Source organism: Vicugna pacos, chromosome 12, assembly GCF_048564905.1.
Source record: "Vicugna pacos chromosome 12, VicPac4, whole genome shotgun sequence".
NCBI classification, from domain to species: domain Eukaryota; kingdom Metazoa; phylum Chordata; class Mammalia; order Artiodactyla; family Camelidae; genus Vicugna; species Vicugna pacos.
This window is the reverse complement of record NC_132998.1, coordinates 55,314,484-55,339,978: the sequence shown is the minus strand read 5'-3', so window position 1 is coordinate 55,339,978 and position 25,495 is coordinate 55,314,484. Positions and strand designations below refer to the sequence as shown.

General features: G+C 49.5%; 1 protein-coding gene and 1 long non-coding RNA gene across 2 annotated transcripts in view; one reads left to right on the top strand and one right to left on the bottom strand.

Annotated features, from left to right (window-relative positions):
* Nucleotides 1-1,651: 1,651 nt before the first annotated feature.
* ISX (intestine specific homeobox) overlaps nucleotides 1,652-25,495 on the bottom strand; it is a 37,034-nt gene continuing 13,190 nt past the window's right edge. Inside the window, 5 exon segments of the mRNA XM_072972417.1 lie at nucleotides 1,652-1,813; nucleotides 1,815-2,000; nucleotides 2,912-3,028; nucleotides 4,632-4,783; nucleotides 19,947-20,238. Coding sequence (XP_072828518.1) covers nucleotides 1,652-1,813; nucleotides 1,815-2,000; nucleotides 2,912-3,028; nucleotides 4,632-4,783; nucleotides 19,947-20,238 — 909 coding nt within the window.
* Nucleotides 12,678-16,153, top strand: LOC140700264 (uncharacterized). The gene is made up of 3 exons (XR_012078641.1): nucleotides 12,678-12,794; nucleotides 14,485-14,803; nucleotides 16,118-16,153. It is a non-coding gene; the product is annotated as an uncharacterized lncRNA (long non-coding RNA).

The following is a 25,495-nucleotide window of genomic DNA, read 5'->3' as shown; positions in this document are numbered from 1 at the left end:
GATATGAGCATGAAAAGATTGTTGGGTGTAGCACATTATTCCAGCATTTCAGCACCTTTCATTGTCTTTGAGCTATTTTTCCGCTCTTTCAATGGTAAAAAAAATCTGGTAGTAATGCAAATGAGTCTTGTTCATAGAAATGCAAATGAATTATGTCTGAGGGAGATACCTTTGCTTACCTCCCTGTGACCGAGGGCCCTTTTTTGTTTTTTTTTAAATCTCTATCTGTAATTCATTTCAGCTCCTGATTGTCTTTGTATGCACATCTGTTCTTTGAATTCTCCTTTGAACTGTTCTGATGGCTTACTGGCTCCCTCATTAATAACTGAGTTGAATAAAACTTGAGTACTTGTTCATTTTATATTTGAGTGATTTTAACCTTTAAAAAAGTGACCCTTTAACTTCTGACATTCTGGTTTCCTGAACTTCTTCTGCCTGGCCTAACTCTGTTTCTAGAGGAGGGAGGGTATGTGACTGGGAAAGGAGATGGGGACTGTGATGGTTTACTTCATGTGTCAACCTGACTGGGCCACAGGGCGCCCAGAGATATGGTTAGACATAATTCTGGGTGAGACTGTGAAGATGTTTCTGGGTGAGATTAGCCCTGGAGTTTAGACTGAGTAAAGCAGATGGCCCTCCCCTCTGCCCCCAGGCCCATGTGGGCGGGCCTCATCTAACCCATTGGAGGCCTGAATACAACAAAAAGGTGGAGGCCTCGTTCTCTCAGCCTGATTGCCTTGATCCTGGATGCAGGTCTCCTCCAGCCTTTGGTCTTACACTGGAGCTTGTACCCTCTGCTCTCCCAGGGTCCCCATCTCCAGTTTGTCAACTGCTAGTCACGGGACTTCTCGGTCTCCATGACTGTGAAAGCCAATTCCTTATAGAAAACCACTCTTTCTTTCTTAGGCTTTTCAGGACAGAGTGAGGCTGGTCCCTTGCAGTCCTGGGAGGATAAACTCTCAGAAGAGTTTACTGTCTTACCCTTCCTTCAAACCAGAAATCACAGCATCCCTTCCCAATCCGGTAGAATAACCGAAGACACTAAATTCTGTTTACATTTTAAAAGAAATGTTTCTATATTTCTCTCCCTCTTTAGGACATTAATATCAAAGCCAAACAGAATGTGTTAGACGTGGGCCTCTTGCAAGGTCACTGAGAGAATGTTCTGCTTGCAGGGGAAGGTCATTACCATCCCTTCGACCAATCTGGACTGAGCTCCTGGGGTCAGAGCCTCAGTGGTTTCTGCCAATAGCCAGTTCCATTTACGAAGTGCTCAGCAGATCTGACTAATGAATGAACAAACAAGCTCTCCTTGGCCTCCTCTGTGCTGCTGTTCTCATCATGGTTCACCTTACCAAGGTAAGAGCCAGAAGAGCCCTCAGAAGTCATCTTATCTGACTGCCTTGTGTTACAGATGAGGCCCAGAGAGGTTGAATGGCCAGCTGGAGGTCACACAGCATGTCAGAGGAAGCACAGGTGCAAGAGGATGACCTCCCCGTTCCAGAGCTCATCCTGAGACCTCACACAGCATCTATTGTTCAAAGCAGAAGGGCCACTCCAGCCAGGAGAGATGAGAGCTTCCTTTAATGGTCATCTTGCTGCTGAGTCTGATGCAACCTTCCAAGGGACATGCACAGGGTGGCTTCCTGGGCTATGGGTCATCTTTGAAAGATCGTGAGGTTGATTCCCCCAGAGGTCTAGGCCATCTGCCTTCACCTGGATAGGAGAGCAGCTCCACTGGGGAAAGGATGTCTGGTTCCCGTATGGAGGTGGCACAGAACCTGCCCCATTTGGGGTGCGGAGGTGGAAAAAAAGCAGAGAGCAGGGATGCAGGTCTGCTGGTTGACAGGGCCGAGGAGAGGCTGGGCCTCCCATGGGTGGAATGGGAGGAGGGCCAGCCGGGCAGGGATCCAGGCAGGGGCCAGCTGACCTTGGGCCAGTGGATAGCACCCAGTGGGTGGAGCCAGCCTGGGACGTGCAGCGGGGAGCAGCATGGGACCCTGTTACAAGGAAAGGCCAGGAGAGAGATGTGAGCCCTCAGCTTTATTCTGGGCTGTCCCGCGGCTTCCAAACCTTTCTGGCGACAGCTCAGGGTTGGTAAGGGGACCAACTTGGGGAGAAGTGCCCTGGGGGACTGGGCGGGGCCATGAAACCTGGTGCCTAGCCCTGCATTTACAGCAATTGTTTGCCTTGGAAAAGTCACTCTGCTTCTCAAAACCCAGTTTCTGCATTGGCAAAAAATGAAAAAAAAATTTAAAAAAAAGTCCTACCTCTTAGCGTTACTGTAGGTATGTACAAACGTTAACCACTGGACTGTCTATTTTGTGTACCACTCCCTCCCCTGGGTTTAGCATCTGTACACACTCCAAATATGTGTTGACTCGGGACAGCTAATCCTTAGGGAGCACTTCCTAGGTGACGAGCATTCTTCAAGCCTCCGGCATTTCAATTTCATCCTCCTCAATGCTATGACCCTTCTCTGAGGGGTGCAGTCACTCTTCCAGGCCGCACTGCTGCTAAGGGCAGAGCTGGGATTCGAACCTGGGCAATCTGACTCCTGAGCTGACGTGCTCGACCTCCATGCACCGCCCTTTATTATGTGACCCTGTGAAGTTTTGCACAAGTAATTCAAATTGGTCCAGGTAGGAGGGAGAGTACTGTGATTGTTACTCAGTGGATGAGGACATCGGGACAGAAAGGCAGCGACTTCCCGCAGACTTTCTGAACATCCATGCCAAACCTCTTTCTGAAAAAACCGCCCTTGCACTTTTCACTGCAGTCAGACCCCGCCCCCCCCCCACCTGCCCGCCCCCTCCCCAGGTGTTTCCTCACTTCCGGGTCTGGATGGGAGGTTCCTAGACAGTGGCTCCCCCCCCAGCTCCGCCCCCCACCCGGGGCCTCAGCCACTCACGGCCACGTCCGGGTTTGTGGGCGGGGCCAGGTCGGCCTCACCCAGCTGCTGCGAAGCCCCAAGGCTGCCAGTCTTCTCCTGCTTCCTCCACTTGGCTCGCTGATTTTGGAACCAGATCTGAGATAAGGGCGAGAGAGGATGGAGATAAGCAAAAGGGATTTTCTCTATCTAGTACCTCCCCCCGAAAAGTATAGTAACAGCGCCTTCCAAGGGACTGCCCTTTGCAGTTTAGAAAGCTCCGCGGCCCCCAGGATTTCTTTGCATCCGGCCGGCCTTGAGAAGGGACCCACCCCGGATCACAACCTTCAATGCCTCCAGGGCTGTGAGGGCTCCTGGGAGGAGGAGGGGGTGGTGGTGAAGCAGCTGGGAGTCGGATCTCTGGGCATGCTGGGGTCTGTGGTGAACAGAGGCTAAAGAGGGCAGCTTCTCAGTTCTCAGCCAACAGTCACCATGTGGACATGTGAGCGCAGCGTTGCAGCCTCATCCAATATCTAAGGCAGAAATCTTGATTTTTATGTGAAAACTCTGAGATTTAAAATACCGTGCAGCTCAAATGAAACCCATCTGTGGGCTCTTTCCTGCGGGCAGGCCACCAGTTTGCAACCCTGTGGACCCGGGGGCACCTGTAGGTTGAACGTTGGCAGTTCCCTGTGTCCGTGAGTGCCCTGTTGTCCCTGACACGTGGCCGTTTGTACTTGGTCCTTCTGCTGAGGCAGCGGCTGAATTCTGGGCTTTACAGCAGAGGCAGGTGCTGCCCACTTAGCTGGTGATTGATTTCAGATGGGAAGAAAAAGGGGGCGGTCCTTAGCCAGAAGAAAAGTAGGTTTGGATGAAATAAAAGGTGGAATGTTGACTTGGACCCTGGCGCAGATTTTGAATTCCAATGAGTCCATCATATTTGTTTAAAAAAAAAAAAGAAGGGTGATTAGAAAACTTTAAGAGAGAGTGTCAACAGTGTAACAGTTGGATCTAGATTTGCTGGAGCTGTACTTACAGAACTGGGGATGTGTAAGAGGACAGGGTATACCCCTGGTGATGGACAAGGTACTGCCTCCAACCAGGGCCCTGAGTTCAAGGCCAAGGGTTGACAAACTAAGGCCTCCGGCTAACTCTGACCTTCCTCCTGTGATTACACAGTTTGCACATTTTTAAATGGTTGGGGGAAAAATCAAAACAAGAATAATATTTTGTGACACATACCAGTTATACAGATTTCCAATTTTAGTGTCCATCGGTAAAGTTTTATTGGAACATCACCATGCCCATTTGTTTACAGACTGTAAGCCATGGCTGCCTTTACCGTGCAAGGGCAGAACTGAATCATTGTGACAAAGACCATCACAAAACCTACCATAATTAGCATCTGGCCCTTTACAGAAAGAAGTTTGTTGAACCCTGGTCTAGATTGTCAAGACCTATTTTGTGAATAAGGCCACGTGGTGAACGACTACAGCCAAGTGGAGAAGAAGGGAGTGGAAGCAGATACCAATGGTTATCATCCAATCCATCTCTGCTTCCACCCACCAACAGGAGAAACTATTTTATAACTATGATGACCTCATTTCCTGGAAAGTAATATCTGACCAATATAACTATATTCAGAGAATAAAGCCAATGGAAAACTTCAGAGTGGGCAGCCCTGGAGGGAGCAGATATGTGGGGTATCACCGATGGCCCCGGGTGCCATGGAGCTGGGGGCTGAGGGTGGGGATGGCTGTACCTGCACCCGAGCTTCTGGGAGTTTGATCCTGGCTGCCAGCTGGTTGCGGATGTGGACGTCGGGGTAGTGGGTGAAGTGGAAGATCTTCTCCAGCTCATGTAGCTGCTCTGTGGTGAAGGTGGTCCGGACCCTCCGCTTGCTCTTTCTCTCTTCTGGATGGAGGAGGGTCCAAGATGGGTTAGCGATCTGGGTGTCAGCATCTCAGCCAAGTTTTTGTGCTGCCTTGTCTCGTCCCCTGGCTCCTTGGGCTTGGAGTTTTACAACATTCTCTTTCCTAGAAACCCTGCCCTTAGGCCGACCCGCTCTTCTCCATCCTGGACAGTGTGGCCAAGAATGACCTTCTAGAAACTTCTTTGATTGTCCTTTCTGCTGCTCAGATGACTTCAGGCAAGTTCCCATTGTCCATCACAAGGGACAGCAAACCACAGCCTGGGGGCCAAATCTGGCCTACTGTCTGCTTTATAAATAAAGTTTTATCTGAACACAGCCCCACCCATGAGTTTAAGGATTGTCTGTGGCCACTTTCGTGCTATAATGGTAAAGTTGAGTAATGGCAAAAAAACCACAAAACCTAAAATAATTCCCATCCAGCCCTTTTCAAAGCTGGCCGACTTTGGTCTACAGAGCAAAGACTGAACTGCTCAGTAGTCAGTGCCTTACAGCCTGTTTCCAGCCTCCTTTCCAGCCTCATGTCTGCTCAGGGCCCCGCTGCATCCTATGTGGGGCCGAGTGCAAAAGGGAAAAAAAGCTTTTTCCTTTCTTCCACAGCCCCTCTCTTGACCTGTCAGGGTGGTTTTTATTTGCTACTTAAGGCCTTGCTCTGTCGGGGACAGGGGTACTAATAGGGTGAGTGTAGACCCTCTCAGTCCTCCAGGGCTCACCCTTCAACTTGGCGCCAGCGTGCACGTGCCTGACTGTGACCCCCCTCACATCCATGCCCTCCCCGCCCCCGCAGCACACACAGGGTTGAGGAGCAGAGGTCCCTGGGTAGGGGTGGGGCAACAGTGGCCGAGAGCCCTTCCCAGGCAGGCAGGGAGGCAGTGAGAGGGCAACTGAGTGTGAGTTGGGGGTCCAGGCCTCTGGTGCGTGCTTCCTGGTCCCATTGGATTCACTCACTAAACACAGTTTCAAACATGAAATTATTGACAGTTTTAAGATGGTGACTTAGCTTTAAATACCAAGTGCTAGGCCCGCTTCTGAGCGCAGGGCCCTGTACAGCTACACTGGTCACACACGGGCCCGTGAAGCCAGGCCTGAGTGCCCGTGTGCGTGACGGGAAATCAGGTATCCAATCTGGACGTGCTAAGTCTGAGAGGCTTACTGGCCATTCAAAGCAAACTATCAAATAGGCAGATGCTTATATGCTTGGAGCTCAAAGGGGGTCTCAGGCCTGAGGTTCAGATATGGGAATCATCGGCACATATTGGCCTCTGCAGTCAGGGGAGTGGGTGAGATCACTTAGGCAGGAGGTATGTCTGGGGAAGAGTGGAGGGTCTGGGAGTGAGCCTGTGGCCCCTCCACCATTTAGAAGTTCAGCAGCCAGCGGGGGACCCAAGTTGAAGCGCTGCCATTGATAGCCGGGTAGACCACATTCATGTGGTCCCGGGGATTAAAAGAAAGAATGAACAGCATGACATCAGGTAAACTCTCCAGCCAATCACTCTCAGTCTATTTTTGGAGAACCTGACCTAAGACAGGAGGAACTCAGACACACAAATATCCATAGAAACCATGGGAGAAGAGAGGCTTGGACAGAAAAAAGTGGTCATAGACTTCATTTTATTTTTAAAAAAATTTTTTTAAACTTTTTTTAGGGGGAGAGGAAATTAGGTTTTTTTTTTTTTATTTTGGTGGAGGCTGGGGATTGAACCCAGGACCTCATGCATGCTAGGCATGCACTCTACCACTGAGCTACACCCTTCCCCTGGTTGTAGACTTTACATAAGAGAGATTGAAGAGGAGGAAAAGCAAGAAACAATCTGGTGTGCTTATTGAAACCTATTAAGTGCCAGGTATCGTGGAAGACCTTGACCTTGGCCTGTGTGTATGTATGTATGTATGTATATTTCCCCTGCCTTGTTCCAAGATGGATTTGAGGCTTGTGGTCCTGAATTTGGTATTTAGGAGGTCACTGAGGTCCACAGGAAGATGACTTGGGTAGAATTAGGATGGCAGAAGCCAAGTCAAGAAGAACAATTTTGTGTTATCCCCAAACACACTAAACACATCTGATACTTAGTGGGAACTTCAGCAAGTATCTGTTGAATTAAATTGGATTGAGGTGTGAGTGGTTGGGTTGAAGTGGATACAGTGAATAAAAGAAGAACTTATATTTATATCTTGAGAAGGTTCTAGAAAGGCTGGGGAGGTTGGGGAGAAGTCTGGAGTGCAGTGTGGAGCATATCTGAAGATGAGAAGAAGGAACTGAGGAGGAAGAGAGAGGGCTCTGGTCGGGTGTTTGGAGCAGGACTGAGAGGTAGGCTGGTCAGGGGTGGTCATATGTCATTGAATTTTTCAGGACAGCATAGCACATTTTCAGGTCAGGGCATCTGCAGAGAGGGAGGGAGACAGGAGGGGTTAGGGGCTGGAGGGATGAAGAGGGGCTTCTGAAAGCCGCACTGGAGAAGCGCTAGGGAAACTAGAAGAGCAAGGAGAATGGCCCTGCTTGCAGCCTTGCTGTGCCTCCTGATGGAGCTAGGACAGGGCGGACCCTGGGGGAAGCACCACACCAGGTGGGGCGGGTTTGTCTTCCTGATCATGGACTTCTGAGGCCAGCGTTACAACTTGAGTCTTACTTGGAACAAAGACCATGTGATGTAATTTTAGGAACTGTAGGAAAGATACAGCTCCCCCTCCCCAAATCACCTTCACTTTTGGCACCCGCTAGAATTCCTACCATTCTAGTGGACCACCATGGCTCCTGAGTTCTTTCTCACTTCTGTAGGAAAACTTTGCCCTCAGAAAGTGATGGCGAAGGGGGGAGGGTATAGCTCAGTGGTGCAGTACGAGCTTAGCACAGGGTCCTGGATTCAATCCCCAGTACCTTCATTAAAAGTAAATAAAAAAATAAGAAAGTAAACCTAATTACCCCCCCCCCCCAAAAAGAGAAAACGGTGACTCTTGGTACTTTCTGTCTTGGCATCCCTCACTCATGTTGGCAGGACTCAAACCGTCCGGGAAAGGGAGCCCACACTTGCCTGCTCTACTCTGTCTGTCTGTCTCTCTCTCTGTCTCTCTTTTTCTACTGTGAGCTCCTGGAGGGCAGGGACCATATCATAGACTTGCTGAGTAACTGGTGCCTATGGAGAGCTTAATAATTGTTTGCTCTAAATAAATAAATGTGAAATCAACCCACTGGGCAGGGAAGACACTTTCACAAGAAACAACGCTGAGTGATTTATTTGACCTTTTTTGCACTGTCAGATGTCACAGGTCAGATGTCCTATGTCAGATAGATTTCTGAGGACCCAAAGCAGCTGGAGAGGAGGGGGTGGATCTGAACTTCCACTGAGGTCTCCTTTCTCCGCTCAGCCCACTTTCTTTCGCCCTCAAATGAGGTAAAACCACCACAAGCTATGAACTGGAGTACACACTCAGTGAAAAGTGGATTTCACTTGTGATAGTTTAACAGTTGAAGAGATCAACTAATTTTTTTATGTGTGTACTTAGTAGCCACCCTGCTATCGCTGGATGGTAGAAAACCCACTGAACTGGATATTGGAAGCCCTGAGCTCTCTTCCTGGCTCCACTCTAAAACATGGGCCGTATTTTATTTACTCTCTGGGCCTCAGTCTCCCCATCTGTAGAATGGGGGTGGGGGAGAGAGGGGTTAAATGATCAAGTCTCAAAGGCCAAATCCACCCTGACAGTCTGTAATTCTCTTTTTCTTCAGGTAGAGGCCGAATGGCTTAAAACGCCTTGCCTCGGGCTTGCCCGGGGGGCCAATTTGCTTGGTGAAAGCAAGAGGGCCAGAGAGGAGAGATTTCAGCTGAGGATAACTCTGCTGGCTTGGATGCTCCTGCATCTCTGTGACTTGACAAGTACACTTCAGAGTCTGCCTTTGGACTTGCCCCTTCCTACCACCCCTCGTGTTTACTCTTAATCCATTTTTTTATCCCCTCAAAGTACTTTACTCATTTTTTCTGACTCTTGGGAGCTTCTTGGGAGTTGCAGACAGTGAGGTTTCAGCCATAATTATCCACTAGAAGGGACTGTGAACCGCTTGATGTGATCTGATCTCCCTCACCCTCCTTCTCTATCTCCCTCCCTCTCCTCAAGTCCACCCTACTTTTTAAATAAAAAGAAAGAGATACATATTCTCTGGTTAGAACTGGTGGTGTCTTTAAGGGATAGAGCCAAAGCAAACCAGAAGTGACGTAGAGAGAAATGGAAGTGTTAATCCATTGCCAAGATCTTACTGAATGTCTTCTGTGTACCCAGCACCTAATAGGCACTGAGGGCCTATCTGCAGAAGTACAGAAATTAACAAGCCATGCTGACAGTATCTCATTCATTCATTCATTTATTCATGAGCTCAGCATTTTAGATGATACACTGCAGTTTTGTAGAATATTGCAAAACAAATTCACAGAATGGAAGATTCCAGGTTGGATGGGTAAACTGAGTTGTCAAGAATACGATGGAGCTGGGATTCCTTTGAGAACACAGAACTTTGGAATAGAGGCTACTGAATGGAAGACGTAGTGTGTAGAATGGGAATAAGGGAAAGTAAGCAACATGGAGAACAGAGGATTAGAAACAGAATTTAGGTTATATCAAGAATAAAGCAACTCTTCCCTTTTCCCCAGAAGGAAACCTAGGCAAACAAGGGTTCATGACCAAGTATAGATTCCTTAATAAATAACCATTTCAAAACTTGCACGTGTGTCACTAAGGGAGCCACTATTAAGATATATACGGCTTTCCCTGGGACGAAAGAGGGGAGTCTAAAATTCACACTGGTGGGGAGATGGAGGCTGAGCCCCAAGGGGACCAGCCTATAGGACTCAGAATGTCAAAGCCCCTCCCCCAAGACCAAGCGTGGGTTTTCGGGTGTCAACAGGCAACACTGACTTTCTCCATACAGCCCTTCTTGGGATGTTACTTGAGCCTGAATATCCCCAAATTGGAGAGCTATAAAATGGAGTGGTAGGGAGAGGGGTCCTGGAGCTGACGTCTCTCTCAGTGAGCAGGGGTCCCTGAAACATGACTAGTGACACTCAACCAGAGAGCAGCTTTGGGAGACAGATAGACTTGAACTTGAAGTCAGGGAAACAAGGTTAGGATCTAAGGCTGGAAATGTTAGAAGTTCAACCCCTTAGATCTGCATTGTTCAATATGGTAGCTACTATCTACATATGGCTATTTAAATAAAATAAATAAAATAAAATAAAATGCAGTTCCTTAGTCACACCAGCCATAGGTCAATAACCACATAGGGCTAACCATATTGGACAGTACCAGTATAGAACATTTCCATTATCAGAGAGAGTTCTATTGGACAATGCCACCTCACAGTTTTCCCATTGGATTCTTCACATTCGGGGTCTCACATTAAGTTTCTCTTTGTGTTGCAACTTTCTCTCATTGCCACGTATCTCCAGGGAAGAGTATCCATCAGTCATAGAGCTGACTTCGATGGTGTCGGGGAAACCGGAAGTGCAGGGAAAGTAAGAGGAAGGGAAGGCTGACCCACGCCCATCTCTCTGCTGGTGCCTAGGGACAAGGGGGATGTCCAGTGGAGAGGACAGTGCCCAGGAGCTCTGGATGGTGACTCAGAGTAGAATGGCCGGCCTGTGGGCCACAGGACAGGGAGGATAGGGAAGGGCAGAGTCTGAGAGGTCAGCTCAGGAAGGATGAAGACCAACACTGAGGTTTTCCCACCATGTGCAGGAGGAGGCTGCTCTAGGAAAGGAGTGAGGGGGGCCAGCAAGGCTGACGGTTGGGTTACAGACCACAGTGGGTGATAAGAGAGAGGAAGCAGGTGAGAGAAGGCAGAGCAGTATCAATGGCACATGGAAGAGAGAAGAAGGCAGAACACAGGACTCTGCAGGTAGACTTTTGGAACCAGAAGGGACCTCATTAAACAAGAAGCTGGAAGTACCAGCTCATTGATGGAGCTGCTCCATGCACGGGATGATTCTTAATTCCGGGGAAGGGCTGGCATGTTCTGGGCCCCGGCTCAGAGAGGAAGACGGTGGGGTGGGGTGGGATAGGGTGGGAAGGAGGGGTTGGAAGAAGGGGGCGGGGAACTGCCACCCTTTCAAGTTGCTCCCCTCGGGGTTATTAATTGTGCGAGCTGTGAATCACACTTCAGTGGGTCTTCAAAGAGAACGAGTCAGCGGAACTTAATTAAACCTGAGCCGTTTAGCACATCGATCATAAGAAATACACAGTTTACACAGGTGATTAGGCCACCTAATTATAAACCTATGTTTCTTCGCGCTCGGCTCCCTCCCCTGATCGCTCCTTCTCTGCTGTCTGCTAATTGGCCCTGGCTGCTCATTTAAAGGCCCCGGGGGCTTTGCCAATGGGCTAGGACTCTGGAAATGGGCCTTGTCCTAGTCTTCTCAAGGCACCAATTCCCTGTGGGGCCCTCCTGCAGGGATATCTCCAAGCCAAGACAGGTGGGGTGTGGGGAGGAGCCTCCCGGGGCAGGCGGTCGCTGGCCAGTGTACTAGGCGAGCTCCTTGGCGCGGCACTCAAGGCCCTTCTTTCTTTCCCTTCGGCCCTCACTTCTGTTATTTCAGTCCCACTTGACGACTTCTAGATTCTAGATTCTAGACTTCTAGATTCCCCACATGGACCACGCCCTTTACCCTCCGAATGTTTGTTCTCACTACCCCGCATCTGGAATGCCTATCCTCCTCCTTTGGTAAACTCCTGCTCATCCATCAAAGTTCAAACCAACCCAGGGTTTCCTTCTCGCCAAGGTCTGTTGTGAATCTCCACGTGGAAACACAACAGGCTTTAAAAAAATATATATATATAATATATAATATAAAAAACACATAGATATATAAAATAAAAAATATATATATAATGTTAGATTTCAGTGTGCGACAAACCAGCCTCCATATTTGTAAAAAAAAAAATAAAAACACACACACAACCAAAAAAATCTGTCTCTACCTATGTTTCACAATGTTTAACCTATACTGAAAAAGAATATGAAAAAGAATATTTATGTATGTATAACTGAATCACTATGCTGTTCACCAGACACTAACACACATGGTAAATCAACTAAACTTTAATTTAAAAAATTTAAAAAAAACCCCAAAATGTTAATGGTACTGATTACTGGGTATGAGATGGTACAGTTATAGTTAGTTTCTTTTGTCTTCTTTTTGTTTATCCGAGTTTGAAATTTTTCTGTAATAAAGGTAGGTTACTTGTGTCAATAAACAACATCAAAGAGAATTCAGCCAGGGTGGAAAGAGATGAGACTACATAAACCCCTAAAATAAAAATGGTCCAGAGACCAATGGGAAGCTCACCAGCCACAGATATGCGGCCTGCTCCCAGGGGTGACTAGTTTACTGTCTCCTCTCAGGAGTGTGATGATTGTTATTTTCCACATGTACGGTCTCCCTTTCATAATATTTTTTAACTTATCGATCTCAGCATATTTGTCTCCCCCTCCCCCCACTCTGCCACAATTTTTATTTTTTATGTCTTCTTTTCTTTTGTTAAAATAGCAGTTATGCCTTTGTTTAAAGGACATTGTGTGGGAACCCTACAAAATAGATAGTGGTAGGGCTTGTCTGTTGACGCCTGTCGGGGCACCGGAGTGCAGCCCCTGGGTCTCCCCTTCATCCAAGGCCGCTCTGATCATGCATCTCAGCGGAAGTCTGAAACTTCCAAACATAGGTTTTAAAGATGCTGATGGGTATGGATAAAGAGCAAGGCCCTTAACTTGGCACACATGACCTTCAGTCTGTCTTGTTCCTCTCATCTCCTCTGGCATCGCAACATGGTTGCTAGACTCCAGCCACCCCGAATTTCTTTGTTTCTCAAAAGGAATATTTCTTTTTATTCCTCCAGGCTGGTGCACATGCTTCCCTCTGCCTGGTGAGCCATCTCAGATGTCCCCACCTTTCTGAAGCCTGCCTTCAGATAGTTTGTTACGCCCTCCTCTGCATGCTCAAAGCACTTTGTCAGGTTTGTATGTTTATCTGTGTGATTACAGTGTGGCTCCTGTGACAGTGTGCTTGGATCTGGGCATAGAGTCCTGGGACAGGGTAGCCATGGGCTGAGCTCACATGCTTTCAAAATGCCATCGTATTTGAACCGATAGAATTGTTTTGCTTGCTGAGAAGTTGTGTGTGTCCGTGTGTATGTTCTCCTCCTGCCCTCATGACTTTCCATTCTATACTTGTGACAATGCTGGGGAACAAACAGACCACGCAAGCTGTGAAGCTGGAGGAAGTTTCCTGATGTGACACAGGAAGTGTCACAGAACTTCCTGTCAATGGAGGACTCCGTATTTAGTTACCCTTCCTGCTAAGAATTGAGGAGGAAATTAGCTAACTCTTCTCTCTATGAAAATACATACAGAAAACCAACCCAAGTACAGGTATGCAGAGTGCCCAGATTAAAGGTATTCAAAGGGTATCTGAAGCCCCAGGGAGAAGAGCCATTTCTGGTCAAAAAATGATTAACTCCTGTCACCTTACCAGTAGTATTTGGGGGAGTAAACCTCTTTAGGAACATACCATTGATTTAAAAAAGAAAGAAACTTTCTGAGAGTTTTATATATGGAGACTGAAAATGACCTGTGAAGAGTTATAAGGGCCCTGAAATAAGAAACCATCCTCCCAGCATGGAACAGTGTGAGAGAAAAAGAGGATCAGCAAGAAGAAGACTCCAGGCCAGGCCCAAAGGCACACTGTTCTTTCAGTCATACCCTCTGGCTTCAGTTGACTAGTTTGGAGATGGACATCTCACTCCAGCTGGGCCAGTAAGTCCCTCCTCTGGGACTTCTGGACTTGGGACTTTAGAGAGCTTGAGAGAAGACACTGGAGGTTGATGTAACTCTTGGAGCTACTGGGGCCCACGGGGAGAATGATGGCTGGAGTGAGAAAGGGTTGAGCCAACTCTCAGAGAGAAGCAACTGGAGAAACTTGATGATGTTATAGATTTTGGCTCCATCTGGCTTAAGCCTGCATAGGATCCCGCCCTTCCTGTGGCTTAGTTTGGGAAACAATTTCTTAATTTTCTCCAAGGCAACACATTTCCTTTTCTCTTTTAGCTAACCCAAGATAATTTTTGTTAGCTGGAACCCAAGCATTCTCATTCATCTTGGTCACTGTACATTTTCTTGCCTGACCCCCTACAGTGGCACTTGTTTCCTTATGGACTACAGATCAAAGCAAAAAATAAATCCCTACCATCATCTACAACACTTAGTATGGACTGACTCCTTTCTGGCTCCCAGATTTTATCTTGCACATTTGGACATCTCGTCTACCACGAGGTCCTTGTCCTCCTGGTTCTCTCTGCATTGAAACTCCTTCCCTCTTTCCCCCTATTCAGCCTTCAGATTGCAGCTCAATTATGACTTCTTCTAGGAAGACCTCACTGGCCTCCCTGATGGACCAAATCTTCCTTGGAATAGGTCCTCAGGGTACCACGTCACTCTCTCTAACACTTATCACTGTTGTCATTGTACTTCCCCTTGCGATTAATCAGTGGCCACCGCAGCCCCTGCTAGATCGTATGCTGGATAGGGCTGGATAGGGCAGCTGTCTAATATCATCCCACTCCCCACCAAGTACCAGTGGTGGCTTTAAGGTAGGTTTGCAAATTCTGAGACATGCCTCCCTTTGAATTCTTTTCTCCTTTGATGCAGGCCCCACTTAGTGACTCACAGAATAGACGGACGGCAGTGGAAATGCTGCTGTAAAGTTTCTCAGGCTGGGTCACAGAGGTTGCAGCTCCCACCTGGCTCTCTCCAAGAGAGAAGCCACTGCCATCTCAGGAGGACACTCAAGCGCACGTGGAGAGCCTTGCTTGGGGAGGAGCTGAGGCTCCACCAACAGCTGGACCAGCTAACTTGGAGCCATCTTGGAAGCAGATCCTTTATCCCAGTCTAGACTTTCAGGTGACTGCAGTCCCAACCAACATCTTGCCTGCTGTCTCAAGAGGGGCTCTGAGCCAGAACCACCCAGGTAAAGTCATTCCCAAGTGCCCCTGAGCCCTGTAGGAATGTCCCCACGGCCACGTTTGGTTGTGGCTCTGTTAGCTGGAACTGAGAGAGGGTGTCCGGTGGAGGGAGACCAAACCACACTTATCCCTGGGGAAATGCAAACTTAGCTCTGCATCCTTTCTGCTCCTGTCTGCTCTCGTGGAAGATACTGCGTCTATCTGTCTGAGAGCCAGAGTCTTTACTGACAAGTCAATGAGACGCATCTAGGTGGTGGCCACAGCCCTAAACCAGGGCTCCCTTTCCCAGGGCTTAGAGCTGAGTCTCTGATTTTGGTTCTAGGCAGTGCAGAGGAGGAGGAGGAAGAGAGGGACAGGAAGGAGAAGAAGGATGGGAAGGGAGTGAAAAGAAAGAGGATGGGGGCAGGGGATAGAGGGGACAAAGAGGAAGATGGGAGGGACAAAGAAGTGAGGGAAGATGAAGTGGGTTGAATTGTGTTCCCTCCGAGAAGGTAGGTCCTAGTCCTAAACCCTGGTACCTGCGAATGTGACCTTATTTGGAAATAGTATCTTTGTAGGTATAACTAAGGCTCTTGAGATGAGATCCTCCTGTGTTTCGGGTGGGCCCTAAGTCCAACGGCTGGTTCCTCATGAGGGAAAGGAGAGGGAGATTCGACACAGACTCAGAGGCAAAGGCAGGTGGCGATGGAGGCAGAGGTTGGAGTGACTTGTCTATAAGCCAAAGACAGCGTGTTGGCTGCCACCAGAAGCTGGGAGAGAGGCACTGAACGTTTTCCCTCAGGGCCTCCAGAAGGAACCAGCCCTGCCAACACCTTGGTTTTGGACTTCTGGCTCCAGAACTGTAGGACGATAACTTTCTGATGTTTTAAGCCACTCAGTTAGTGGTAATTTGATACAACAGGTGCAGGAAACTCAGACAGAGGGCGAGGATGAGGGAAAGAAGAGGAAAAGGAAGAAGAGGAAGGGGGACAAGAGCAAGGGCTTCTAAAGGGCAAAGGACACGAAGGTTCAGAAGTCGGTCAGAGGGATGCTCCATGTGCCTGGAGGATCTCTGCCCTCTGCCTGTTCTTGTTCCAATAAAGTTAAATTTTTTTTCTTTTATTGAAGTGTATTTGATTTACAATGTTAGTTTCAGGTGTACAGTAAAGTGATTCAGTTGTACGTATACATACATATAAACATTTTTTCTTTTTGGATTCTTGTCCATTACATATTATTACAAGAAACTGAATGCAGTTCCTTGTGCTATACAGCAGTTTTAATAAAGTTTTATTGGAACATGAACATACCTGTTCATTTACACCTTGTCTACTTTTCAGCTATGACAGTAGGGTTGAGTAATTGCAACAGAGACCATCTAGCCACCAAAGCTTCAAATTACTATGTGGCCCCTTATAGAAACACTGCCAACCCTGCAACAGGATATTCTGCCAATCCCAGGAATTCTATGGTGCCCCTGGTCACCCCGACCTGACAAGACGAGCAGAAGTCGGCACTGTCCCAAGGTAGTGTCGCCATGACTCTTATTGCTGCTGACCCCACCCCCACTCTAGCGGGGTGGTCACTACGTCTGGTTCTGTTCACCACCGCCTCCCCAGCCCCCAGCCTGGCTCAGAGTAATCAGTCAGCGGTGATTCACTGAGTGACTGAATGACCTATGAATGGAGGACAGAAGATATCGGGGTCTCCTCCAGGCCCTAAGATCTGTCCTGCTTTACCCACTGAGGTGGTCTCTTCCCTGTGCATCTCCTCCCCTCTTCCCTCAGGTGTCACCATGTCCTTGTAAAGGGTCGTCAGTGGGACAGGTGCAGAGATGATCTCTCTCTTCCCAGGGTCTGAGCCTCTAGTACGAAGTGGCTTCCTCCCACCTGGGTCTTCCTTGACTTTGGAGGGTCCCCGGGCTCTGGGGAACTTGCCTCTCTCAGGAGGCATGAGTGGGCAGCTGAGCTCAGCATCCCTTCAAATTGAGAGACCCTCTTGAATTTCTCCATGGGCATCAGACTGGGGAGGGTCCAGGCCTTAGATTATGAGGATCCCTATAAGAGAGGGAAGATGTAGGGAGGTGCAGCCTTGGTCCCTGCCATGAGAAGTGATGGATGGCTGGCACCGGCCTTGGCCTGGGTCACTGCCCTGGCCCTGGGTCTGGGGCGTACTGGCTTGGAGCACAGAACGAGCTGCTTTGCCTCCCTGGGCTCCCGCCTCCTCACAAAATGGTCCTTGGACCACCTGCATCAGAATCATTTGGGAGAGTTTGCTGGAATAGACTCCTGGGCCTCGCCCTAGACCTAGAGGCAGAATCTTAGGTGCGGGGCTTGGACTGCGGCTTTCCATGAGCTCCCTGGGTGATTGGGACCCAGAGGTCCCTGAGGCAATCCCTGAAGCCCTTTAAGTTTTAAGTGGAGACAAAGAGGAATTTATTCTCTGTTGTTATTGTCCGAGGAGGGGAGGGCCTTGGATGCACCATTTCTGCCCTGTTGCCCATTCCCTGAGGCGTCCTGCATACTGTGTGTGGGTGGGGGGAACGGGACAGAGTGGTGGAGAATCATTAGCTCGGCCACCAGCCCTGGTGGGGGTGGGGCCCCCTGGGGGGCAGGGAGGGAGAGGGAGGTGGTGAGCCGGTTTGCCCTGCCTGGTGTGGAGACATCCTCTGGAGAGAGGGAGCTTCTGCTGTGGCAAATGACCACGAGTGACCCCACCAAGGCTTTGCAGCCACCGGCTCCTTGCAGAATTGGCCACGGCATGTCAGAGCAGGGAGGGAACGTTCTAGTTCTGCTCTCTTGTGTTTCAGAAGAGGAAACCGAGGCCCAGTGCGGGGAGCAGCTTTCCTGAGATCTGCCTGCGCATCAGTGCCAGACCGGCTCTTAGAGGCCAGGTTTCTGGAATCCCAGCTCCCCGCCCTCCCTGCCCCCGCCCAGCGTCTCACGGATTCCTGCTCCTTTGTAGATCCTCCAAGTTACCTTTACGGTGTCTGACATGCTGGCCTCCCATCTGCATTATTATTTGTGTAGCATTGACATGGACTTTTTGCTTTTACCTAAATAAATATTCATTTGAAAAGAAAACCTCACCTCATGACCATCAACGGGTAAGTGGTATCGTGAGTCATCAACAGAAGGTGAGTGTAATTGGAAGGATAGACTAGGGGTTGTGGATTTGCAGATATTAACTACTATACATAAGACAGAGAAACAGCAAGGTCCTACAGTATAACACAGGGAACTACATTCAATATCTTCTAATAGCATACAATGAAAAAGAACCTGAAAAGGACTATATACATGTATATACATATATATACATACACACATATATATATGAATTGCTATGTTGTACGCCAGAAACTAACACAACATTGTAAATTGACTATACTTCTATTAAAAAAAAAAGAAATAATTACAGAACTATTGACCTAAAAAAATCTTTGCCTGCCCCTCAGAGTCATCTTGCAAACCACCAGGGGGACCCTCACTAGTCTTTCGGAAATGCTGGAGTCCAGCCCAGCGGGGAGAGGTATGGATTTAGGCCATGTTCAGGAGTAACCTAGAACGGATGGTCTCAGGCCACCAGCATTCGATTCTAGTGCTAACTCCTCATGTGGTTTTTGCAGGTGATTTGTCTTCTCGTCTTGGTTTTATCATCTGTGAGGTGAGGCTCACAGTTGTGACAGGTGGATGGAGCAATGGCCACGAGATGGCCGAGAGAGCCACGGGGCACTGTCTAATCTTACAACTAACATTTTGTCAAGAACTTACTGGGGGCTCTGCTCTGGGCCTAGCAGGCTCGTTGATATGGGACATGCCAGCATCTTCAGGGAAGTTTAGAATGAATGGCTTCCTTTATTTTTAAATTTTTTTTTGTCCTTTGTTTTGTCATCTGCCATTGTCAGGCTAGGGGAAGGGAAGCTACTCTGGTAGGGGATGTAAGACCTTTCCTCTCTCTCTCTCAGATATAGATTTTATGTAGCTGCATCAGGAGAGACTCAGGTTAGACTCTCAGAGGCATTGTTTCTGTGAATGCTCACTCAATTCACTGGAAGATATTAACAAACTTCTGAAAATTAAACTGGGACCCTTTCCTGTTGACAGGCTCAGCTACTGGGAAACCCTCCAGTTCCCCAGGGATGCGTGGGCCCCTCCAGGGTCTTCCCCTTGCTCTGCTGCTACACGTAAGCCCCATCTTGGGAATCTGGAGGAGGGAGAGAATGGGGCTCCGTGGATAATTGGGGAAGACATCACGGCCCCACCGAGCTTCCTTTCCTTGGATTGAAAGGGTGGAAAGACCAGAGGACCAGGTGCCTCTTGTGAGATCCTCCGGGCTCATCGCCTATCAGATTCCAGTGGCCCCTGGAGACATCCCCGGCTCCTCGTCCTCTTCCCTCACTCAGCCATCTCCCTGAGGATGAAACCGAGGCCAGAGTGGGCAGGGACTTTGCTGAGGTGGCGCAGCAGGGCCAGGGGAGAGCCAAGACTGACCGTGGATTCCTGACTCTCAGTGGTGTGTGTGTGTCCCCTTCCATGCCCTCCTTGAGCCAGCTCTCAAGGAGAGGCCCGAGATCTGGTCATTGTGACTTGAGGACACGCTCTGGCGCTGGCACTGGCCTGGGGTGTGATCAGGGTAGGCAGCCACAGCCACTAGAGGCCGTGCCAGCTGCCAACAAGGGAAAGAACATGCCAGACCAGGCAGGTGTTTGGAGGCAGTGGGATCTGGGTCCTCTGCTTTGTGACTGTGTGACCTGGGGGCATCACCCACCTCCTCCCTTTCACGGATGAGTTTCCTCATCTGTCGAGTTATGATAATTACGTTTTTCTGCTGAAGTTAAAGAAGAGACATGCGCAGCCTCTGGGACGGTGCCGACCACACCGGAAGTGCTGAATAAGTAAGTAGTAACTAGTGTTCTCCACTGTGGCCTGGTTACAGGGACAAGGCCCAGGTCCCCACATCTGGCCACTCACTGAGCCTTGGTGTCCACGATGGAACAACCCCAGTTCTGAGCTAGTGAGAAAGGTATTTAAGATGACCAGCCCAGTGCCTGACATCTCTTTGAATTCTGAAGTTTTCTCTTTTGTTGATTCAGAGCAACTTTCTGCCTCAGCCCAGCTGGATCTGGGAGGCCCGGGAGTGGATAAGAAATGGCCAGAAGACACTTACCCTGGGGCTGGTCCTGCGGGGGTCTCCCAAGCCTGGAGTCTGCCGCAGCTGCTTGCCCAGGGCCCTGGCCACCTGCTCCTTCTGGCCTGGCCACATCGCTCCGCTCAGCAGGCCTCAGGATCTCCTCAATAGAGAAGGACAGGCCCAGCTTCTTCGGGGCCTCGCAGCACCCAGAGTTCTCCATAGCCCCCTGGAGAGCAGGGCCCAGGCCACAGCGAGGTGGGCAGGGGGGGCTCTGTGGGTGCCCCGGGCGATGCCAGTGGAGAGCGGCTTCCTTCCTTTCCTGAAACTCCTGGAGTCAAGGGGGCGAGCAGAGGTGGGGAACAGGGATCCTCATGTCAGTTTATCCAAACATGGGACTTCCCTGGGTCACCTCAGAAACCCCTTGGATCAAGGAGGGGGGTCACGTCGGGAAAGCTGGAAGGGGCTGGGCCCCGTGCCCACGGACTCAGAGCCCTCGGTGGCTTGATGTCACAGGAGACACCACTGCCAAGCTGGGTCCAGCCTTACTTCAGAGGATCTTCTCCAGGGTGGTCACTTGCACTGTCCCCAGCCTAGGCCGGGGCCCTGAGGTCACGGCCAGTGGGGAACACGACAAAGAGCTGGCAGGAAGAGGGCGCCTCCCCTCCTCCCCCAGGGGATCCGAAGGCCAGGCGTCCACCTTTGCCCTTCCCCCGGCTGGTGGCCCTTCCTGCTGGCTCCAGCCAGGCCTCTGGAAGGCTGGCGTGCCACCAATGGGCCTCAGGAAACTGTCCTGGATTTTTTTCGCTTCCGTCGCTCCCAGATTCCAGAATAGGCCTTCCGGAGCGCAGTACTTCCGCTGTCCTGCAGGTGGAGGCTGAGGAAGGGGGTCACTGGGTCAGGGCCAGGCTGTCTCCCTGGGACAGGGCTGTGCTGAGCACTGGTGTCTTAATCTCCCCTGGCATCTCTGGTCTGGCCATCACTTTGTTCCGATCTCTCTCCGACTTCAACTGCACAGGTCTCTCCACAGGCTCCTGGCCAGAGGTGCCTCTCCTTTCTTCTCTTTTCCTGCTTGCATGCCCCTTACCTGCCTCCCAAGACAGCACTGAAGGGACCCTTTCTCTCTGTCCAGTAAACCATCGGCTGGGAGCTGACAGGCATTGACCCGTCCTTGCCAGGAGTTCTGTTCCCAATTACTGTGTAACCAAGGAGGAGGGGGCAGTAAAACGGCTGATAAGAGAAGAAACTCTCCACCCACTTCAGGCCAGGGATGCAGGTGTCGGGGGAAAGGAGTCGGAGGCAGAGGGAAGACGGAGGATGGGAACTAGGGGCCCTGGGGAGGTGCCGCGCCGAGGAGGCAGCCAGGTCTGAGGAGGACAAGGGAAGAGGGGGTGAGCTGTATAGCTAGGAAGTGTCCCTGGGCCCCATAAAATGTGTTTACTCAGCCAAGAGAATTTATAGTTCACGTGTAAGTGGGAGGTGTGGCCAGGGCGCGGGCCCCCGGGTGTCAGCAGTGGGCAGTCCCTGTCTGATGTGCTTTTTCTGGGCTTGCAAATATCAGAGTGGGAGAGGTCTTCTGTGGTCCTTATGGTGTGTGTGGAAACTGAGGCCCAGACCAAAGGAGTATAGTGGATGTCACTGCATGGTCTCATCTAAGCACTCTCTAGGCGAGCTCCGAGGTTCCATGCTGGCAACAAGGTACCATCTACACGAGGGTGACAGATGCCCTGGGAGGGCCTGCAAACCTGAGTTGGGGTGTTAGAATCCAGACCTTCTTGCAGAGGGTTGGGGAGGGGAGGATGAGCCTCAAGGAGAGTCAGGAGAGTGAGGGACTCGCCCTGAGATGATGGGAACCAGGTAAAGGCCCCCTGTCCTGCTTTGGGAGCTGTGCCCCTTGGACAGGTCAGGCTGTCTGACTGACCTAGGGGAGTCTGCCTCTGCTGCAGTCACAAGAAAACCCTCAAATCGTGGGAGCTTCATTGCTTACCTATGTCATGGTCAATGCAGCTGGACAGTCATTAGGGGCCCCAGGCTCCCACCTGACTGTGATGCTACCATCCTCAAACTGTGGGCTTCAAGTTTTCCAGGGAAGAGGAGAGATAAAAGGAGGGAATTTTAATGAGTCAGCCATGAAAGTGGTTAAGTAATTTCTGTTCATAATCTGTGGCCAGAATGAGTCATATGCCCCTGCCTAGATGCAAGGGGGCCGGGAGAGGGAGTTCTCCTCTGTGCCAGGAGGAAAGTAACCCAGTGGCTGATGCACAGTGAAATGCCTGCTGTGTATCCTTTGTGGTCAGGGGGCCAGAGTCCCACAGAAGCCAGCCCCCTCCTTGGCGGCTAAAGGAGTTGTTGCATTGGGAGGGGGTCAGGTTTCCTTCCTCTTGCAGCAGAGAGAGCTGTGACGGACACCTGCGGTGGCAGGTACGAATGAGGACAGGGTCTTCAGGGGCTGAAGCAGCAGAGAGGAGTGGAGACCATGGAGCCAAGGGCTGTACAGGAACTGCCTCACTTAATCCACCCAACAGCCCAGTCAACCGGGGTCACTGACACCACTTTATAGCTGAGGAGATGCGCCCAGGGAGGTAGCAGGTCACCCAGCTAATCTGCTGAAGAAGCAGCGGTCAAACCCAGGTGAGTCCAGCTCTGGAACCTGATGCTCTGTTCGCTTTGCTGTAACCCCAGAGATCATCTGGTCCAAACCCCTCACAGTATGGATGAAGAACCATGCCTCTAAGAGGGAAGTTTTCAGAGTTACACCTCTTCTTTTCAGCACCTCTTTTGAGTTCCTTATATTTTCTCTCTCTCTCTGGGGTGAGCCTCTCTCCCTGAGTCAGGCTAAGAAAATACCCTACTTGCTCTCCTTCTAAACCATCGCCCCCATGGTTAGCCCCACAGCCCTGACATTCACATGTGTGTTCATCCCACAAATGTTTCTTGAGCATCTATTATGCGCCACCCAAGGGGGAGATGCAGATGAATGAGATACAGACCCTGCCTTGAGGGACTCACACTCTAGCAGTGGGGGGTGGAGGGGGAAGACACAAGTTAGCTGGGCATATCTTACAGGCACCCTAAAATGGAAAGTGGCTATACGTAGTGCCTAGGACAGGACACAGAGCTCTTTCCTTTGTGGATTTGGGAACCAGAGAGGCTGGACCTGGTTTAAAGTTGATTCACATCTCTCTGGTCTGGTATGTGCAGTCTGCTTGGACCTTGGGATGTATGTGATGGTCAGAATCCTTTATTTCCATCACGTAGTTGAAGTCAGTTATAATAATGCCTGAGGCCAGAATATGAGGTTTGGTGGAGGGCTTGCGGGGCCAGCTTGAACCACTCCGTTTTCCTAAAGATCATATCTCCTCTAGACAGCTGTATCAAGCTGACAGGACAATTCCTCACCAGTGGATTTATAGAGTCTAGTATTTCTGAGTGGCGTGGATCTGGGGAAATTTTCCATTCAATCCTTCATTCACCAAACATTGACTTGGTGCCTACTATGTCCCAGATCCTAGGCTAAGTAGGAAGAAGGTATGGAGTAAGACCAACATGGCTCCTGCCCGGATAGGGTTATGATCAGAGAGGAGATGTGGAAAACAAGCAGACAAGTAGATATTACAAATTATGGTAAGCAGCTTGAAGAAGATGGTGCTGTCCATTGTATTGCAGTTAGCCTGTCTTATTCAGCAGGGACAAAGTGATGCTATCCTTTCCACCTTAGTCATAGGTATGACCAGGTTTTTCGCACTCATGGTTGCATCTCAGAGAAGGCCGGTATTGCAGAGAGGAATGAAGTTTTCAAATTGGTGGAAGTCACTTTTTTGAGACCCTCTTGAAATGCCAGGAAATGTCCTCAGTTTACCCCTCACCCACTATCAATGGAGCTGTCAGCGACTTAAAACGGGCTTTGCTGGCTCATTTTGGTTTGGGTCAAGGTGGATTTTGTCACAGCAATTCTTGGTTTGATAAAGACTGTCAGCAAGGAAAAAGGAAAATAAAGAAACTAAGAGATAAAAGAATCCTTAAACTGCGAGCCAGGAAGCGAGCTGATGTACGAAGAGGAGTTTGGAGTTAGTTATTATCAAATTTAGGTCTTGCTACATGGTGGTGGTGTATCTTGCCGGGGTGGGTTCTGAAGGGTGTTACTCAGGCGATGGTTACTGTCCTCAGCATTCCTGTTGGAACTCCCTTAGGAAAGCACCTCATTGAGACGTGCATATTAGCACTGGGTACATCCACGAGGCAAGTTTCCCCTCTTTAGAGTTGGAAGAAATTGCTGCTTCTTCATGTAAATTCTACAGGGGGCAGTTGGCTTGTAGGGTTCGTGTTGAATGGAAAAAAGTCATTTTTAAACTCTCGACTGTCAGTTTTATGGTGAGATGAGTGACACAGAGAAAGAATGGACTGAGAGGCAATTGGGGGCATCTTCCGTCTTACCACCGATGCTGCAGCTTAGACTCCCCTGGGGAGAACTTCCACAAGGTTCTCCGTGGCTCAGCCCCACCCACACCAGTTATGTCAGAATCCCTCGGTGAGGGAGCTCATGCACAAGACAAGCTTAATAAACGCTTATGGGAGAACAGATTCTGGAATATGGGTGCCTATAGCAGGAATCTGGAGTGTGAGGGTTCTGAGGACCGGTTCTGAACTGATACCCTAAGTCAGTGCTTCTCAAACTGCAGTGTGCATCCAAATTCCCTGGAGATCGTATAAAAATGCAGGTTCTGGCTTGGTCCTCCTGGGCTGGGGCCCAAGAACTGGCCTTTCTAACAGCTCCCAGGTGGATTCTGAGGCACACCCGGAGTGGCCACGCCTCAGATGATCTGTAGCCTTAACCTCAATGACATTGGAGAGTCGATTTTTTAGAGCAGGGGTCTCAGCCTGGGCTGAACGCTCACCTCACCCGGGTAACTTTTACAAAATCAGGTGCTGAGGCTCCAACCCAAGAGATTCTGACTCAACGGTCTCGGGTGGGACTTGGGCATCAGCTATTTAAAAAAGTTTTTCAAGTGATTTTAATGTGCAGCCAGGGGTAGGAGCCTCTGCTCTAGAGGATTCCTTTATTTTTTGTTTCTTTTTTAAGTTCAAGATCAGTGCTGCTTAATAGAAATAAAATGTGTGCATATTATTTATCTGTTGCCATGTAATCAATTGCCTGAAGTGTAATATTTATGATGTCATCTGGCTTCTGAGGACCAGAAATCTGGGAGTGGCTTAGTTGGGTGATTCCAACCAAATCAGGGTCTTTCGTGAGGTCATAGTCAAGATGTCAATTTGGCTGTGGTTATCTGAAGGTTATCTGGACTGTGACCGGAGGACCTCCTTCTAAGACAGTTCATCCATGTGGGTGTTGGCTGAAAGCCTCAGTTTCTCACTGTGTAGGCCTCTCCATGGAGCTATTCACAAACTAGTAGCTAACTTCCCCTAGAACAAACGGAGAGAGAGGGAGATTGAAAAAGAGACCAAAGTAATGTCTTTTGTAACCTAATCTTGAGTGACATGCCATTACTTCTGATACGTTCTGTTGGTCACACAGAGCAACTCTGATCCAATGGGGGAGACCACATGAGGATGTGAGTATCAGGAAGGGG